The sequence below is a fragment of the Apium graveolens genome, chromosome 11 (genome assembly GCF_009905375.1).
Source record: "Apium graveolens cultivar Ventura chromosome 11, ASM990537v1, whole genome shotgun sequence".
NCBI classification, from domain to species: Eukaryota; Viridiplantae; Streptophyta; class Magnoliopsida; order Apiales; family Apiaceae; genus Apium; species Apium graveolens.
The window spans coordinates 195,720,593-195,740,953 of NC_133657.1; the positions used below are offsets into that span (position 1 = coordinate 195,720,593).

At 35.3% G+C, this 20,361-nt stretch overlaps 2 protein-coding genes across 3 annotated transcripts; one reads left to right on the plus strand and one right to left on the minus strand.

Annotated features, from left to right (window-relative positions):
* Window positions 1-6,440: 6,440 nt before the first annotated feature.
* LOC141697446 (small ribosomal subunit protein bS6c) lies at window positions 6,441-9,320 on the plus strand. The gene is made up of 2 exons (XM_074501835.1): window positions 6,441-6,883; window positions 8,916-9,320. Exons 1-2 carry the CDS (start codon window positions 6,515-6,517, stop codon window positions 9,153-9,155), a joined length of 609 nt encoding a protein of 202 aa, XP_074357936.1. The 5' UTR covers window positions 6,441-6,514; the 3' UTR covers window positions 9,156-9,320.
* A 112-nt stretch (window positions 9,321-9,432) lies between these two features.
* Window positions 9,433-13,733, minus strand: LOC141697445 (cellulose synthase-like protein G3). 2 transcript variants are annotated; one of them, XM_074501833.1, is made up of 6 exons: window positions 13,093-13,733; window positions 11,675-11,836; window positions 11,410-11,535; window positions 10,697-11,140; window positions 10,128-10,475; window positions 9,433-9,990 (listed from the first exon to the last, which is right to left on the minus strand). In XM_074501833.1, the coding sequence occupies exons 1-6, from the start codon at window positions 13,678-13,680 to the stop codon at window positions 9,436-9,438; spliced, it is 2,223 nt and encodes a 740-aa protein (XP_074357934.1). In that variant the 5' UTR covers window positions 13,681-13,733; the 3' UTR covers window positions 9,433-9,435. The 2 variants fall into 2 exon arrangements, with proteins under 2 accessions (XP_074357934.1, XP_074357935.1); XM_074501834.1 differs by lacking the exon at window positions 13,093-13,733 and adding an exon at window positions 12,286-12,793.
* Between the last annotated feature and the right edge of the window lie 6,628 nt (window positions 13,734-20,361).

Genomic DNA, 20,361 nt, shown 5'->3' on the forward strand with positions numbered 1-20,361 from the left:
CATGCTAGAGGCTAAACATTATATCCCTAATGAACAAGATCCAAATTAACCTTAAAATTAGATCCACATCTGTTATCTACATGTAGCATTTATAACAATCACAAAGAAAAAGAAAGTAGTACAAAACCTCTTAGATACACCAAGATTGATATATAACCCATGACAAACACATGCACTTGTAATCACATAATTGTAGAGACATGCAATTTGAATAATAAAAGATACATGCAAATTATCAAATATGCTTGATAATTGACACTAAAAATATCATTTAAAATACAAATTCAATACATTTGACCAGATGAACCACAAGTTGACTAGCACATAAAGAGGTAGTGTAATATCTAATAAAACCAACAAATTTAAGGTAGTCACAAGGTTCCAAAATTTAAATGCAGTGGGATCATTCTCATGGCATGAATCAAAATGACCCGGTAATATATAAAAAAAATATCACCACCATCATGCAAAGGACTAAAAATTGATCAAATCAATCAAGCCAAATTAATCGTGTTTTTCCAGTAATGCTCATCTAAAACTAAAAGAACTGATTCATGCATACATGATCGAATACTAAAAATATTTTTCTTAAATATACCACGTAGAATCAATATGCTCGTTCGTATACTCCAAGATAAGACACACAAATCAGTTTATCAAAATTCTAGAAGTTATCTGTTTTAAGCTTGTAAGGAATATAAATTACGAGTATACCTGTAGAGAAGAATAAAATAATAAAGTACCGAAAATATAGTTCGAGTCACATGAAAATCACGCTCTCCTTGAGATAAACCCCTTCCGTGTGGTGTTTGAAGGTTGATTGGTTTCTGTCTCCCACGATACAACGAATAAAAGTGGTTTTTAAGCACTTAACAAACCCGCCTTCTACGAACTGAACAAACACCGCTACTATCTCTCAGAAATAGATCCTAGAGCTCTAAGAAGACTGAAAGAAAAGAATGGAAGTAGCTTCTACTTTTCCACACACTAAGAATGAAGCAAAAAAAATTATTTATTGGGGAAGAAAGATTTATAACTTACAAGTAATTAATTTGTAACCTACACATTAATGAACAAAATTAAAATTAGCTCATCAGTATACGAGTTACACAATTAAATATAAGTTATAAAACAAAAAATAATTAAAGATCAATTTGAATTTTATTCAAAATAATCCAACAATATATATATATATATAATTTAACACACGCGTTTTAAGCTAATAAAAAAAGAAATATACTTAAGTTTGTTTGCTACAAACTTCTTTTCTATTTCTTGAAAATGATACCGAAACTTTTATTGATTGTATTTGAGCTTGTGGTTGCATTCAAGGTTGTATAAAGTTGTAAAATCTTATTTTTATAGAATAATTTGAAAAATTATTATTGTGCAAATAAAAGCAAAAAACGGACTTTCACACAAATAACTTTAAAAAAGGTAAAAGAAATAAGTGATTAGGTACATGGCCCGGTTTAAAACCGGACCAATGTTTTTTTGAAAGAGAAATTTTCATTAGAAATCAAACTCATATGGTACATCTCCAACAATAAACTTGGAGGAGACATAAAATAATTGGAACAACCCAACTCACAAGGGACTCTCGCCATCAAATGAGCCGCTTTGTTTGCTTGTTTTTTGACATGACGGATAGATAGATCTCCTCGAACCTTAAGTCTAGCAGTACATTCATCAAAGACATGACCAACCTCAAGCTGATATCTCACTGGACTTTTTAGGGCCTGCATAACCAACTGAGAGTCGCTCTTAATTACTACTTGCCGATGACCAGTTTCTTCTATCCATGCAATTGCCTCAAGCACACCTCTTGCTTCAGCCTCCAAAACACTGGGATCACCTGTAACTTTACTATTTCTTCCCATCACAAACTCCCCTTTATCATTTCGAATAAGCATTCCCAGTATAAAATCACCTGATCCTCTATGCAGGGAAGCATCAACATTCAGTTTAAAGAAGCATGGTTTAAGCGGATGCCACTTAATCTGAGACTCTCCTACTATACTGTTCTAATTATTGATTTCTGAGGCTGGTTGTTTGTTTCCTTCTTGCCAGTCACGAACTTGCTTTGTACTCAGCTCAACAGCAACTGCAGGAGATAATTTATTTCCCTCTCATACTCTTTTGTTCCTAGCAAACCAAATCCCAGATAGAACTATAGCCATTTTGTCGAGAACTGGTGCAGATTCCTTACTGATCATTTCCAGCAACCAGTTCAATGCTAATTCAACGTCTTGCATATCAATGTCCAGGCCCGATCTATGCCAACAATCTTTATCAAATGAACATTCACAGAATAGATGCCTCAAATGTTCGATGTCTGTCTCGCACAAAGGACAAATAATAGTGGTTGCCACTCCCTTACTCCTTAATAAATTCCTGACCGGAATATTATTACGACAAAATCTCCATAAGAACGTTCTGAATTTATGAGGCAGTTGTAACTTCCAGAGTTTACCCCACCCTTGAGATATCACTGAGTCATCAATAACATTTTCTTGATTAGACCAATACTGATATCCTGTTTTGACAGTGTACAGTCCTTTATTCGAACCCGTCCAAGCCAATCTATCCTTCACATTATTTTGGGGAATTCTTGTTTGGAGAATCAAATCAACATCAGCAACATGAAAATCATGACTAACCTTTTGCACGTCCCGGTCTTTGCTTTCAAGACGGAAGTAAGCGCATATCTCTTCATCTCTGATAATGTTCAGATGACTATTCTCCACTTTGAAATCTTTTTTACCTTGTAACCACGGATCTCTAAATATTTTAATACTTTTACCATCCCCCAAGACCCATCTAAATCCTCCCTTCAACTTTTGCTTAGCTTCCCAAATACCGGCACATATAAAACTCGAATCACTACCTTTATGAGCCTCAAGAATAAGTCTATTCGGGAAGTAACGAGCTTTAAAAATTCTGGCCACTAATGACTCCGGTTTATGGCTAAAATTCCAAATATGCTTACCAAGAAGTGCCAAATTGAATCCTCGCAAGTCCCTAAACCCCAAACCTCCCTTACATTTTGCTGTCGCCAATTTTCCCCAGTCCATCCAACGAATGCCTTTCTTGTTATCACTTGACGAACTCCACCAGAACCCATTCATCAGCCTTTCAATTTCAGTGCGTAGGGATTTCGGGAGAAGAAAACACGACATACTATAGGAAGGAATTGTTTGAGCTACGTTTTTCACCATGATAGTTTTGCCAGCCTTCGATAACACTCCAATCCTGAACCTTCCTCCAAACACGCTCCTTTACAAACCCAAAAACTGATTTTTTAGATCTCCCTATTAGTGACAGTAATCCCAAATACTTACTATCTCCAAGGTCACTTTGGACACCCAAAATATCCTTAATTTGCTGTTGTTTATCTCTTCTAACATTTGCACTAAAGAAGATGCCTGACTTCTGGTAGTTAACCACCTGACCCGACTTACACCCATATTCATTTAACAGCGATTTGATCGTCGTAGCTTCAACATCGGTGGCCTTAAAAAACAAGAAGCTGTCATCCGCAAATAGCATATGAGTTACTTGCGGAGCATTCAAACTGATCTTACACCCACTTATTAAACCTTCATTAGCAGCTCTCGATAATGACTGAAATAGACCATCCACACAAAAGAGAAACATGTAACAATGGGTCTCCTTGCCTTAAACCCCGATTTGGACTAATAGGCCCAACTTCACTGCCATTGAGTGCGACCATATAACTAACCGTAGTCACGCAAAGCATCATCCATTTAATCCAAGTTTCATCAAAACCCATACTATCCATTCTTCTTTTTAAAAATGCCCAATCAACACGGTCATATGCCTTTGAAATATCTAATTTAAGCGCTACTTCACCCTCCTGACCACTATTCTTCTTCTTCATAAAATGCAACATCTCAAATGCCACCAAGACGTTATCTGATATGTTTCTACCAGGAACAAAGGCGGATTGATTCTCCGTTATCACATCCGGAAGCACAACCTTGAGTCTATTGGCAAGAACTTTTGCTAGAATTTTATAGAGAACATTGCAAAGGGCAATGGGTCGAAGCTCTGATATACGTTCAACATTATCTTTTTTCGGGATTAGAATCAAAGTTGTATCATTCAAATTTGCTGGAAAAATACCTTCAAGCAGCCAGTCACGACAACATCTAAACACTTCCTCCCCTATGAGATCCCAAAAATGCTGGAAAAATGCAGGACTATACCCATCTGCACCTGCACTTTTGTCCGGATGCATTTGTTTAACCGCTGTAGTAAATTCTGTAAATGTATTGTGGCTGTGAGTTTAGCATTTTGAGCATCAGTTATAACCCGCATATCATCTTCAAGAATCTGACTACTCTCACTGCTACCACCTGTAAAGATGGTACAAAAATATGCCACTGCCTCCTTACACATCTCTTCATGACTGTCAACCACCAAATTATCATCAGTAATGAGATGAGATATATGATTACTCTTCTTCCTTTTTATGGCCGCATCATGAAAGAATTTCGTATTAGCATCACCATCTTTTAGCCAAAAAGCTTTAACTCTTTGTTTCCAATAGAGTTCCTCCTGCAATAATAGATCCTCGAGCTTTTTTTCTCTATGAAAAAGAGTTTAACCCCCTCCTCATCTTCTCTATTCACCAATCCATTCAGAACTTCTTTTTGTTTCTTGACTTTGTCTCTAAATTTATGGAAAAAATTCTTACCCCATTTTGCCAGAAACGAGGATATAGATAACAGTTTAGGCAATAGATGAATTCTCGGAATTCCCCGCCAGTGATTACAAACCTCCTCTTTGAATCCCGGTTCACTAAGCCATGTGTTTTCAAATTTAAATCTGAAATTTTTCCTAGAAAAGCCTACATTCACAGGTTTAAGATAGGTTCATGATCAGAAGTGACTGAGTAACCGATAACTTACAGAGCGGAAATTTACGCCACCAGTTGGAATCAACAAATGCTCTGTCAAGCTTCTCTCTCACCCATTTATTATTTATCAGTGGGGTTAAATATCAAAGTGGTCACTCAACTGAATGTCATATATCAGTTTAATCATCAAACTTAACGGGATATCATTTGGATCACTAAAGTAATAATAAATATCAAACAGATACCTCAAAATATGTGCTCGAGAATTAAAATTTATTTTATGGAGTTCTAAACTTTTTTTTTAAAATTTTATTACAACTAAATGAAAAGTTATGAATACATAGTATTTTAGATGATTTTTTGAGATTTTTAAAAAATTATCTACTAATTATTTTTATTTAAATAAAGCAAATGACTACAAAATTAAAAATAAATAGTAGATAAATTTTAAAAAATCTTATTATATTATAGAAAATACTAGAATTCATACATTTTCATTTGGTTGTAATAGGATTCAAGAAAAATATATAGAACTCCATAAAATAAATTTTAATTCTCGAGCACATATTTTGAGATATATGTATAATATTTATTATGATTTTAGTGATTCAAATGATACCCCATTAATTTTGATGATTAAACCGATATATGACGTTCAGTTGGGTGACCACTTTGATATTTAACTCTTTATTAGTGCACTTACTTTTTTCCCAAATAAAATCCTTACCGTCAAATCCAACTCCAATAAACCACACTCCTCAATTGTTGATTTAAACCCCTCCAAAAGAGAACGAGGATGAGGGTGCTGACCTGCTTTGAACCAGACCAATTTGTTCTTTTATAGTCTGGTTTTGTTTGTTTTTTATTACAAATAATTTAGAAATTGTATTAAAACAACCGAAATTTGTTTTAAAAAAAGAGCTAAACAAATAATTATTGTTTATAGATAGCTTAACAAACTCAATATAAATATTTCTCGCCCAAAAAATGATTACAAAAATTTCCTAAACAATCCAAAAATACCAATTTTCAGGAAATTAGTAATATACAATCAACCTACATTACATCAAAAACCATTTAAATTGATTTGGTTTGATAAAATTTTTGGATTGAACCAATCAGTCAATACCCCTGCTCAATACATGCTACTACAATGTATAAAATAATTAATGTTTTTTGATTTATTAGTTTTCTCCAATATTTTATAATTCTATAAATATAATTCATTTCCTAATAATAATAAATAAAAACTGTGCAGGAAAATGTATCCCTACAAATTTATAGTAGTAATTCATGACATATTTGCAACTACAAATTTCAAATCATGCATAATGTATTATATATGGTCCCGAAGTGATGCCTAGTTAATTTTTAATATATTTACATCAAAATAAATTTGTTCTACTCTTGATTAATTTATAGATTTTTTCACAGAAATTGATTAATTCATATGACTTTAGTGTTTAGAGATTATAGTGATTTCTATCAATTTATTTTCTGATTAATTAAAGTTTTAAAAAAATCATAAATTTGAAAACAGAAAAATTACAGAAACTAGGCACATTTGTATGTATATCCCCCAATCCTCTTATCCATTTCATCCTCCAATTTTCAGACCTCCAAGCCATAAAAATGTCATCTTTTTCATCCCCATCTCTGAAATCACCCACATTCTCCTCAACTCCATCAGCCCTTTCATTTTCCCACAAAATCTTGAAATCTTTTTCACCCAAATCACACACATTTTCCAAGAAAAGCCCATCAGGGTCTTTATCAATTAAGGCCCAGACTCTTGATTTTTCAGGGTCTTTTTTTGAGAGAGGTGGGTTTGGAAATGATGAGGACCCACCATCTACTGGTGGGGTAGGGTTGGCTACTGCTGTTGAGGAGAAAGAAGAGCCTCAGTGTCCACCTGGGTTAAGACAGTATGAAACTATGGCTGTTTTGAGGCCTGATATGTCTGAAGATGAGAGGCTTACTCTTACTCAGAAGTATGAAGAGGTAATCACATTAACATTATTGTTTATGGTTGCTGCATTTTAATGTGAAGTTTCGATTAATTTGAGTGGGGCCCGAGATGAGTTGTTTAGTAGAATTGTGGTTATTTGAGGTTAAATTGTTGGTTTTATCAAGTTTTAGTATGAATGTGTCACAATTATCGAGTTATTTTTATGTTTGTGTATATTTACTGATTGTTGCTGCATTTTGATGTTAAGTTTCGATTAATTTGAGTGTGACCCGATATGAGTTGTTTAATAGAATTGTGGTTATTTGAGGTTAAATGGCATGTTTACTGATTGTTGCTGATGTGAAGTTTCGAGTAATTTGAGTGTGACCCGAGATTAGTTGTTTAGTAGAATTGTGGTTATTTGAGGTTAAATTGTTGGTTTTATCAAGTTTTAATATGAAAGTGTCACAATTATCGAGTTATTCTAGTTTTAGTATGAAGAGGTAATCACATTTTTATGTTTGTGTATATTTACTGATTGTTGCTGCATTTTGATGTTAGGTTTCGATTAATTTAAATGTGTGACCCGAGATGAGTTGGTTAGTGGAATTGGAATTATTTGAGGTTGTATGTTTAGTTTTATCGAGTTTTAGTATGAAAGTGTCACATTTAGGAAGCTTTAGATGCTGACCCTTGAAGATGATGTTGTGGAAATTTGTGTTTATATAGGCTAATGCTCGGGTTTGTGCGGGAAAATTATGTACTGGATTGCGGTTGACTTGATATTGGGAATTTTTGGGAGGGTTAGAGTTTTAGTTCTAGTGTTAATGCATTAGGTAGTTGATTGACCTTCTAGCACTCAGTTCTTCTGATCAGACCTGGTGATGGACTTCTAGAAGGTCTAAAGCAAAAGAATCATGCTTGTGGTTCTAGTTTGCAGTATGGAGCTGCTTTAAAAGGGAGGGGTTACATTTACGACAGAGAAAGTATGATATCTAACTTAGACAACAAGAGACTATATAGAGTAATGCGGAAAACCAATCATGATTTGTTCAGCATCTATGATAGAGATAGTTCTATGAAATTATAGATTTGTAATGTTATGGAGATGGGTGCACATTTGTGGCTTCTCATTGTATGATCAAATGTATTGAAACTTGCATTTATCTGAAATTTGCAATTCCTCAGTAGATTCTACTGTAAATTGAAACAATGAGAAAAATGTTGGATTAGAGCAAAAGAGTAAAGGAAGCAGAAAGATTGAAACTTTGAACTGATTGCTTCGGTGTCCTAATATTTTAGTATTTAGATAGATAATTAGATACATAGGGGTTTGACTAAGTATAGCATGATTCCACAAATTTAAGTGTTTGGTGTGGTTAAATTGACAAATCACTCTGTTGAAAACTGTCAAAAAAATTTAGATGTTTTTTCTTTAAAGTGTTTCTAACCAAGCCCTTAGATAACTATCTATAGATAGTAATATGTTGTTATGCTATCTGTTGGAATGGGTATCTAGATTGGAGCTGGTTTAAACCTTATCCAATAATTACCAGCAAAAAAGTTGCGCTGTACTGCTGACTGCTGAGTGTTGAGTGACCTGAGTCTGTATTATTCATCAATGAGATTTTAGTTTACCGGGAGCAACTCATCTCCAAGAGTGTTTGTTCTGTTATACTCTGGCATTTTTTATTTTTTTGTAGGGGTTCATTCTAAAGGCATACTAGTACTCTGCATCCTCCACAGATATCTTAGTTGCAAAGTATGCTTATCATCTATAGATATTTGTAAATAGAAGAATCAGGCAGTATTTTTTTTCCCTAGTTCTCAGTGCTAAGAAAATTATAGCAAAGTTAAGACGACTTTATCCCAAACATAGTTAGAAGGCCTTTTTCATTGGTGTCCACATGTTTTTACTTCCTAGATCAAGGAGAAACCCTTATCCGCACAAGAAAATTGATATAATTATCTGTGACTGCAACATTAATTGTTGCTTGGTGTTAAATTTTATTGGATTTCTTGCTTAAGATTCTATCCTTGTTAGACAAAGTCCTAAAAACCACTTTTAACCATTTGCTTTTTCAGTTGCTTGTTGCTGGAGGTGGAATGTATATAGAGGTATTCAACCGAGGTGTGATTCCACTGGCTTACAGCATCAAGAAGAAAAACAAGGCAGGAGAGACCAACACTTACCTTGATGGTATTTACCTCTTGTTTACCTATTTTACCAAGCCCGAGTCTATGGAAGTCCTTGAAGAAACATTGATTACAGATGATGATGTTATCCGATCATCTACTTTCAAGATAAGGAAAAGGAAATACTAGCTGATGTATATTACCATTAATGTACTTTTAGGGAAAAGGTTCTGCCATGGATGTTTCCTCCTTTTGTGTAGTCGGAAGTCTATTTATGTAATTTAAATTTGATTGATATCATGTGTTAAGGATATATACAATTGCTAGAAGTTGCAGAAGAGATTGTTTGTTGGATATTCCTCTTACAAGTATGCTAATAAATAACGAGAAATAAGTTGGTAGATCGCAGTTTTTGAAGTATTAATGTGCCTTCACTCAATTATATCAGTTGGAATAAGAACTGAACATCTCAGCAAAGCCCAAGTACCAAGAAAAATACTATACACAGCACTAAAACAAGAGCTACTGATGTCAAGGTAATCTTTAAGGGCATCTTTCCTTTATCAGTCCTCAGGATTATGGCTTCATATAGAGGCCAGCTGTGCATCACCACAAAACCTGCTAAACAGATCTGTAAACATACATCCTCAAACTTTTCTTTCCCTGAGATGGTACGTTCTATTCCACGCGAAAATGCAACTAAGTTGATTATGGCTGCCATGGTAATCGTCAAGAACATTGGCGATGAAACACCAAACACGAAATATCCTTTGTCATAGCGGCTAGTCTGTTCGTCATCAACCACCTTACTTGTCACGTTGAATCCAGATGCTGAAAATCCGAAGCAACCAAATATGTATTCGAACATTGCAAATGGGAAGCTTGTGAGTCCCCTAATCAACCAGCTTTTCTGATAATTCCACCATTTTGGAATAGTTCCTCCGGTTAAGATGTAGTCCAAGAATTCTTGCATGAATGCTCCAACAAATAAAAATACATACAAGTAGAACCATGGATCAGAAACCTGAACCCAGGGACTACTAGTCAATATACATATGAAAAAAATGCCATATAAAATCTGATATTGTTATGACCAAGTGCTATGTTCTTAACATAGCTTATAAGTTAACCAAATGCTATGTTACAATATTATGAACGCACCTTTGGGAAGATTCGCAAGGAGTTGATAAGTGCTAGTTGGGGCAGAAATGCATAAATTGAAACTGGTATGCACCAGAATGGCCATGAAATGTAGTGAATGTAACATAGGGCCTGGAGAAGATCCATTGATTTGAGTCCGAAGGTTATGGGGTTATACTTGCAAAATATAATTTCAAAGTAGCCCAAGAACCATCGCTTAGATTGGCATAGCATGTCGTGGATGGCTATAGGAGAGCTTCCAAGAAATGCAGCTCGTTTAGGGTAGCATAAAATGGATTTCCATCCCTTGCAATGCATCCGATAGCCTGTGTAGAAGTCCTCAACCAGGGATCCATAGTTAAATCCAATCTGCAGATACTTCAGAGTTATGTGTGAATATAGTATATAAACGCGAGTGGTAACTGTAACTAGGATTTCTAGCATTGTAGAATACTGGATACCCTGTTCCTTAGTAAAAAGAGGCTGAGGTTTGAACTCAGCATGTTTGTGTGTACATTAGTGGAAGATCTACTGCCAAAAACCTGTCTGTCTTTAAAAAATATAAATAAGCAACTGATAACAGAGATTACCTCATCTCCCCATCTGGTTTGGTCCTCATACTTGCAACCTGCCACATGACCTGCTACTGCTAAAACCTCTTTGTCATGAATAGGCTTGCAAACCTGATAATCAGGGCTTAGTTCAGGGATCTCCGGGAGCAGTATTGACAAAGGATCTCCAAAAAAAGCCCGTCGTTGGAAAAACGATCCTGTGCCAATGTAATTTGGACCCATCAGACCATCCATTCCATAAGCATTAATTTGGACATAACTTTTCCATTCAGAACCATAGATGTCATTCTTGTTGATTCCATGAAAGATTTGGGGGAACTGGATGTACGCTAGTTCAGGTTGTATCTTAGGATCCAAATAATAGCATAAAGCACGTAAAGGAGTCACTGGATCATTTGAATAACTGTCACAATCTAGGTTTAGGAATATTGGTGCATTTGTCATGGTTGCGGATACTCGAAGCTTCAAAACCACCAAATTTACACATTATTAAGCAACAGTAGATAGTTATACATGTTAAATTTCATTTGGTTGGAAAGAAATATAGATAAGTAGACAAGCATGATTGAAAAATTGTGAAGGTAGATGAGAGGGTGATGATATTGAAGTGTACTATTACAGATTTGATCAATTCTTGTGAAAATTAATGGTTCAAATAAATGGGTGAGCATTTGATACCTTTTTCTAGTGAATATCTGTAGTAAAGAGTAATAGCATCTAGATATACTTACTAACATATTAAGAGCACCGGCCTTGAAATTGTGAGCTGCAGTGGTGCTTTTCTCTCTTGAAACGTATATAAGATTAGGCAATGCATGGCCCAGAACGTCTCTGTTTACGCTACTCTCCAAGAGGATCTGCAATAACAGATTATTATTAACCTAAACCCTATCTATTCATTTTTTATGTATAGACTTTTTGGGGGGGGGGTGCAGTGGCCTTGTGGGTAGGAGTGGTGACTGTGGTGGCCGGAGGGAGAGAAGTACGAGAAAGGACCTGAATAATGGCAGGATGGTTTTGATTCGTGAATCCATTAGTACCACTGCATTTGCTGAAAGTTTTGAGGACTTCTTCATCCACAATTATATGATCAACGCTGTAAACATCTCCTCTCTCCACCACCTTTTCCACCGCAATCTTCATTTTTCTGTATGCCATCTGTCATTCATATGCATATATGCATGGTCAGGTGGTTGTACAATTTAAACGAATGGTAAGTATTTACAGTCGGTTTATGAGTTCAGACCTAGAAGGAACTTTTTCTTAATATGCTTTTCGAAGTTCTTAATGTTGTATAATTGTTTGAAACTAAAAACTGTGTTGCTTGAACAGAATTAAGGTAGTTCATGGACAATGAAAAAACTAATCGTGGTCTAATATCATTTCTAAGCTTTACTAAATCTGCTTTTTAAATTTTAAAAAAGTGACTGAAAACATGCACTGGGATACAGTTAGCATTTTTTGCCTTCAGTATGGCCTTGTACTAGAGGCAACTCTTGCAGGATAAGATTTTGAGAAAAGAAGTGTTGATAAATTGAGAATACCATATATAAACTTTCATACTGTTAAGTATTATCCATGATAAATTGATAGATATGTATACATACCTTATACATAGAGGACCATCTGATATTGTTGATCAAGAAACTTGGATTCTTGCTACCACTTGGGTGATGTGAATAGTTTACCAGATATGCTAGCAAAGTTTTTTGAATTTACTCCGTCTCTTCTCAAAGCTACTTAAATGATTGTATCGATTTAATCATTTCAGCATTTTTATTTTACATTGCTCTAATCGCATTTATGCAATACACGTGTCTACTCGAACCCTTAATCTTGCTACTAAGAGAAAAGTAATTGTGCCATCCATTGCTCAGTACATTTTGATGCAACAATTCTAGGCATGCAAATTCTGCAAGTCCAGTTATGTGGTCTTTGGACTCTTTTCTAGACATGCTTAAACTGTAAATATAGTACAAGTTTATGTGTGCTGTGGCTCATTGAAGGAACAGCTCCCCTAAACTTGCTCTTAACTTCAAATATAAGAAATATGACAAAAAAATGCACTCCAACAGTGTCTTAGTGATTCCTTATATCACTATGACAACTCTCTCATCCCTTATCTTTAAGGGACCATAAGTCATCCCTTATCTCATTTTTATCAATAAAAAAATGATTTTTGTCTCTTTTTCTTAGTTCTTTTCTCTCTCTTACTTTCATATCTCATTCAAATTTATTATTAGTATAATAATAAGTAATGAAGATAAGGATCATTGTTCATGTCTTAAATCACTAAAAATTAATATTTTATAATATTTATAAGAAACTCATTAAGAGACTGTTGTACTTGCTCTTATACCTCACTCACTTGCATATGGACACTATTAATGTTAAATTTAAAGAGAGTTTAATACCTCAATTTCATCCCTGCCTTCTATGTACTCAGCAGTCTGAGATGCAAAATATACCTCGGGGCATCTCTGTACTATGTTATGTTTCCTGCAGAATGGTAGCCAATGTCTAGCAAACTTAGCTGCTTCCATAAAAGCGAACAACGTCAGCTGAGAGCCTCCGTCGTCTGAAACATACACCGATAACTTCTCTGTTGGATACTCGTACGCCATTACTGATAAGGCCGTGTTTATGACCCCCATAGGAGGCTCCTTGTAGGGATCAGCTGTGCATATAAATATGTCTAAAGCGGGATATTCACTCTCATTTTTAAGAATCTGTGGTAAGTTTTGAGGAAAAACCTCGCGGCGGATTGGACACATCCGGAAAGCCTGGTAAGTTATAGAATTAACAGCAAGAATAAGGTCAGCTAGCAACATCAGGATAGAAATTATGGTGGCTGATTTAGCATTTGAGTTTATCGAAAGGTTTCGAAAATGGTGATAGAAGAGAGCAAAAATGGCACTTGTGTATATGAGAGCAAATATACGATTGAACCAAGTGCGACGCATAGGGATAATTTTATGAAGAAGAAGGTTAGAATTTTCCATTGTGTATGTGCTTTGTTTGTTCTCTGCAAGCTAAAACTTCACTGTTTGCCTCTCCACACACCTAGTTGCTTAAATTTATACTTCATTTATGATACCTTTTCACTAATATTTTATATTGAAGTGATTTCTTTTCCACTAGAATTTTACATTTAAGTGATTCTTTTTCACTTGAATTTCATATTCAAATGATTCTTTGATAGGAAAATAGGAGAAATGGTAGTAAGTTAAAATATTATAAAGATATAATTTATTTCTATTATCAGAAAATATTAAATTTGTTGACCAAATCTTATAATTTATATATATTAAATTATTATGAATGAGAATATATAATCATGAGAGCATATTTTATCATGATATCAGATTCTATGTTATTCTCGCAAGAGTTCGTGGGTGCAAGTTAGAGTGGGTAGGTGCGAGAATAACACTACGAGAGTTCGTAATGTAAAAGAGAAAAAATCCATGTAAAAACTTGAAACTGAGCGGGTCCAACTGCTTTAACAATAATCTCGATATAAGTGGGTGATTCCGTTTTAACAAAAACCTTGATCAAAGAAGTTAATTCCGCTTTAACAAAAATCATAAAAGAGATAATAATGATGACATTAATGATATAGATGACTTTAAGGACAAGATGATGAATACGAGGATGGAGATCTGACCCGAACGAGAAACCGGTTCAAGTGGTTTATTAACGCAAACGATTCAGAATGAGAAAACTGAATTACGCGACTGATTGAAGTGGACAATTTAGTACGAGAAAACTAATTTAATTCGTTGATTGAAACAAATAATTTTTTTTAAAATTTTGACAAACTCACTATTTAAGTTGAGTATGGTGAGTTTGAGGGGCTGATTGTAAATCATGAGAAAATGGTTATAAATTAAAATATTATAAATATACGATTTATTTTCGTTATTAAAAAATATTAAATTTATTGACCAAATCTAATAATATATCTAGTAAATTATTATAAATGAGAATATATAATTTTGAGAGTATATTTAAATTATTATAAATGACATTTAAATGATACTTTTTCTTTAGAATTTTAAATTCTAGTGATTGATGGTAATTCACTATATATACTTAAACTTTCGAGTTAAACTCCCGACTTCTTGTTATCAAAAGAATAGTATATGTTATATAATGGTGAATTTCCTTCCCCTTTAGCTATGTGACTGAATAAAGTTCTGTCATTTTATATATGATTGGACTCACTGTCCTCTAGCTAAATATTGAAGTAATAATTTTGACTAGTATGTGCAAGTTGCGGTTTGTGGATATATTTGATTTTTATGTTTATCACTTTGTGTTTTTGAATCATTGTAGTCATATGTAGACAAGGGACTTGGTTATTTTCTTGCTCATCTCCATGTTGACTGACTTCAGTTATGTTCTTCATGAATTAAGCACATAATTTCATAAATGTGTGTGCAGACTATATATTCGGGAGATATATACTTGGTGAAAATGAATAAATGATAGTATGAAATTAGGGGTGACCCTAGTTTACGTCTAGGACACCAACACTCAAGAATCCCAAATTTTTTGAAAATTTTAGAACAAGTGATGTATATATGTACTTAGGCTCCCAAAAACTGATTTTGAATAGGGTTTCCTAGAGCTCAGGTTCGGCGTATGAACTATGTAAACAACAGGTGAAGGTGATGAGTTGGTTTAGAGATATCGACATCACCATGAATCATGACGATACCATGAATCATGACGATAAGGTACATAATTTTCCCACAATGTGATCACATTTTCGTATAAGCAGCTATCAAGAACATCTATAGTGTAACAGGTGGCGGTGCCTGTTTCTGGTATTACTAAACCAAACATCAGAGATAGATAAGATGAACACGTAAATTTTCTTTAGATCGATTTTGGACGTCATTGCGGAATTGGTTATGCTGGAGTTTATAAGAATTTAACACATGATTTTAGGATCACAAGCCTTATGATACAGCAAAAATAGTATTGTTAAAATCTCTTGACATTGTCTGTGCAGAACTGGAGAAGGCATCAACTGTATTGAAAAATCTATATCTATACTTACTATAATATAATAACTAGAATGAAGTATAATTTTGAAGTATAATTTGATTTAACGGTTATTCCCCTATTTTGGTTATTAAAGAAAATATATAAATTGTGTTATATATCTGTTAAACTACGAAATTTTTAAACTACTAAATATAGTTTACTTATCCTACTAAATTACGACCACAACGTATTCTATTATTAAAAAACAAATAAATAATGTTATATACGTTAGCCACAATCTGCGATTAATACAAAAAAAATATACGACTAACAGAAAGAACAACAAAAGAATATAAAAAGAGAAGTTCTCGAATCCAGCGTATACTGTCTCCTTAAAGCTATTACAACCCTCACCGTATGTGCGAGTCGTTAGCCTCACAGGATAAAACGAGAAAATGGCATTATTGCACGAACAGCGCCTTCGGCGAACAAGAACGGAGCAAGAAACTATCACCGGAAGAGAAAAGGGTTTTAGGGAAGGAGGCGGATGTGAGATATATTTTGAATGAATCATTAACCCTAAACCTGATAATGATGATATACAGGCTCGAGGGAAATGTGTGCGCCACTTTACGCGATATTAAATAAAACGCGTTAATTAATAATCAAACCTGTAGTTGAATCAGAATTATTATTTCGCCAAACAATTATAATAATTCATAATCAAAAACGAATTAAGAATTTAAATGCACATGCCCGGTGGAAATTAAATTTAGCAAAATTAGTCTGTAATTATTCGGGCCAATTTTCTGCTACATTCGTGTCCGCACGTCGCACACGCGGGCAAGCTCGAAGGCTTTGCAAGCCTCGGATTGCCCCTCGAAAGCCCAAGATTTGCACCCCCTGCGTGCACGTAGGTGTTGGAGCAATACATAAGTAACACATTTGAACACTACATAAGTGTTTTACTATATAAAGCTATGCATTCTACTTTGCAAATTCAATGTGAGACTTTCATTATTCTACACAAATTTCCACAAATAAGGGACTAACTTTGGATGATCATATCTCATTCATCTCTTAGTCATTTTGAGTGATCAAAGTGCCTCAGAAAGATCTCGCGGAGGAGAACACGTTCCAAGTGTCACTTGTCGCGCGCACGCGACATTCGTCCCCTCAAACTATGGCTCAAATTGACTCGACAATGTGGGGATACTACCCACATTTTCCAACAATCCCCCACATGAATGAGATTAACATTTCAGTAGCACACACCAGATAGACAGACACAGAGTTTGACTTGGTGATAGTTTCTTCGATCAGATATAGCATACGATAGGTAGAGAACGCTCCTTCAACCTTCGCTCGAATAAGCATACCGACTTTACTGGTAGACAGTAGACATGTTTGTCCTTGAACTCTTCGACCGTTTGTGTAAACGATGATATACTTATCACTATATCCTTTCTGACTCGTTCAATTCTCATGAGTATGTCCATTTTGGCCATGGAACATTGTCCTGGTTCTGCAGGAGTTTCTAAAGAATTGTGTCTCGCAATTCTCCTTTGAAGCGGCCCCACTTCTCTCCCACATAGGTGATCTTTATCTTATAGAGTAACCCGCATTTACTCAACTGAATTTCATGCGTTCAATCCTGAACTCCATGTATTCCCTAAAAGATCATTAAAAGCTCAAAGGCTTAACCTCGTACCATACGGGTCTCACTGTTTCCTCATCATAGGAACAGGCCAGGGGTTTCCCCCCACAGTGATTTGGTCATCATGATTTATTTGGCCCATTGAACCAAGTTCTTGGGATCTCCGATCAGCATTGATTGGGTGTCCACCATGACGCCGTTAAACAACAGGCTTAAGGCCCATCCCTCTCGATGATTTCTCAACCACTTCTCTTGATAACCATTTGGTTAGCGGATCCGCGATATTATCCTTTGACGGAATATAGTCAATAGTGATAATTTCGGTTGAGATCAATTGTCTAATGGAACTATGTCGTCGTCGTATATGACGAGACTTTCCATTATACATCGTGCTCTGTGCTCTACCAATAGCGGATTGACTGTCACAGTGTATCCCTATTACAGTCACAGGCTTTGGCCATCTTGGAATATCCTCTAAAAATTGGCGTAGATATCCAGCTTCTTCAGCGCATTTATCTAGCCACTTTTAGATTGAGCCTTCTTACTGGATATCCAGTTCGCGTCAGTATATCCCTCTAATACTGCTGGATATCTTCCATAGTGTAGTCCATAATCTCGAGTTCCTCTCAAGTACCTCAGTACCCTTATGATCACTTTCCAGTGATCAATTCCCAGATTACTCGTAAACCTACTCAACTTGCTGATTGAGTATGCAATGTCTGGTCTTGTACAACTCATTAGGTACATCAGACTTCTGATTATCCTCGAGTATTCCAACTGGGAAACCGCTACAACTTTGTTCTTGGATAGATGTAAATTCATATCCATAGGTGTCCTGACTTTCTCAAGGCCATCCTTAAGAAACTTCTCAAGGATCTTGTCAACATAATGAGGTTGACTCAGTGCGAGTCCTTCTGATGTTCTAGAAATTTGGATTCCTAGAATCACATTTGCTAGTCCCATGTCTTTCATGTCAATTCTTGCCTTTAGCATATCCTTTGTAGATTTGATCACTTTGTCATTGCTTCCAGCAATACGTAGATCGTCTACATACAATGTCATCATGACATAACCATTGTCATTGTCCTTGACATAACTACTTTCATTATCTTTGTAATAGGAACAACTATCACATTCATTGATCTTGAAGCCATTGGCCAGCACGACCTCATCAAATTTCTCATGCCATTTCATAGGCGCTTGTTTCAAGCCATACAATGACTTCACTAATCTACAGACTTTCCTCTCTTGACCCGGGACAATGAATCCTTCAGGTTGTTCCATATAGATTTCCTCATCTATATCTCCATTTAGAAAAGTTATTTTCACATCTATTTGATGTACTACTAAATTTCGCATTGCAGCGATAGCAAACATCATCCTTATAGACGTTATTCTCGTTACTTGAGAATATGTGTCAAATTAGTCAAGACCTTTATGTTACTTGTATCCTTTAATTACAAGTCTTGCCTTGTACTTGTCGATAGTACCATCAGTTTTCAATTTCTTCTTGAAAACCCACTTGCTGCCTAATGGTTTACAGCCGTTTGGCAAATCAATTAATTCCCAAGTATGATTCTGCATAATTGAATCAACTTCATTTTTAATGGTCTCTTTCCACATGGGGCCATCGGGTGAGGTAACCACTTCCTTATAGGTTTTCGGGTCACCTTCCTCGAGCAAATATGTCATAAAGTCAGACCCATAGGATTTCTCCGTACGTTGTCTTTTGCTCCTTCTCACTACCCCCACATTTGTGTCCTTACTTTCTTCACTCTCATTATTGTCCTTTATAGACTTATGAGCTCGTTTAGACGTTGTAGGGGGTTCGTTTCCTGGATTGCAAGAAAACATCGTCTCAAAAAATGAGGCATTCCTAGATTCCATAATCGTATTCTTCTGAGTGTCAGGAATTTTGGAATCATATACGAGAAACCGATATGCAGTGCTATGTGGTGGATATCCGATAAAGATACAATCCACTGTCTTTGGACCAATCTTTACCTTCTTAGGTGTAGGGACCAGTACCTTTGCCAGGCACCCCCACACTTTCAGGTGTTGGTAACTTGGTTTCTTTTTCTTCCACATTTCATAAGGACTTACATCCTTATTCTTGTGTATAGTAATATTTAAAATATTATTTGCGCTTAAGATAGCTTCCCCCCACATTGACTGCGGAAGTCCAGAGCTTAGCAACATCGCATTCATCATTTCTTTGAGAGTGTGATTCTTCCTCTCAGCTACTCCATTTGACTGAGGGGAGTATGGTGCAGTGACCTCATGAATTATACCATGTTATGAACAGAATTCTCCAAAGGGTTCAACATATTCATCTCCACGATCACTTCATATCGTTTTGATTTTCTCAGTTTGTTGTGTCTCAACTTCTTCCTTATAGATTTTAAATTTATATATAGCTTCGTCTTTGCTTTTCAGCAAACATATATAGCAGTATTTTGTACAGTAATCTATGAATGTAATGAAATACTTGTTTCCCCCTCTAGTTGGAGCGAATTTTAAATCACATATATCACTATGTATTAGGTCTAGCACTTTGGTGTTTCTTTCCACACGTTTAAATGATGATTTCGTTAATTTTGCCTCAACACAAGTCTGACACTTATCTTTTGTATTAATTGTTAATTTTGGTATGTATTCTTTTACACTTAACCTTCGTAAAGTGTCATAATTAACATGTCCTAATCTAGCATGCCATAAATTAGGAGACTCAAGCAAGTAAGCAGAAGATTTCTTCATTTCATTATCGTCCTTAATGGACATAACATTGAGCTTAAATAGCCCATCGGTTACATAGTCCTTGCTTACAAACATACCACTCTTAGACAAAACAACTTTATCTGGCTCAATTACAATACGAAAGCCATGCTTATTCAACAAAGAACCAGACACAAGGTTTTTGAGAATATCAGGCACATACAATACATTCTTCAAAGTCAGATTCTTCCCAGAGGTCATCTTCAGAATCACCGTGCCTTCACCTTCAATGGTAGAAGTCGCTGAATTTCCCATGTAA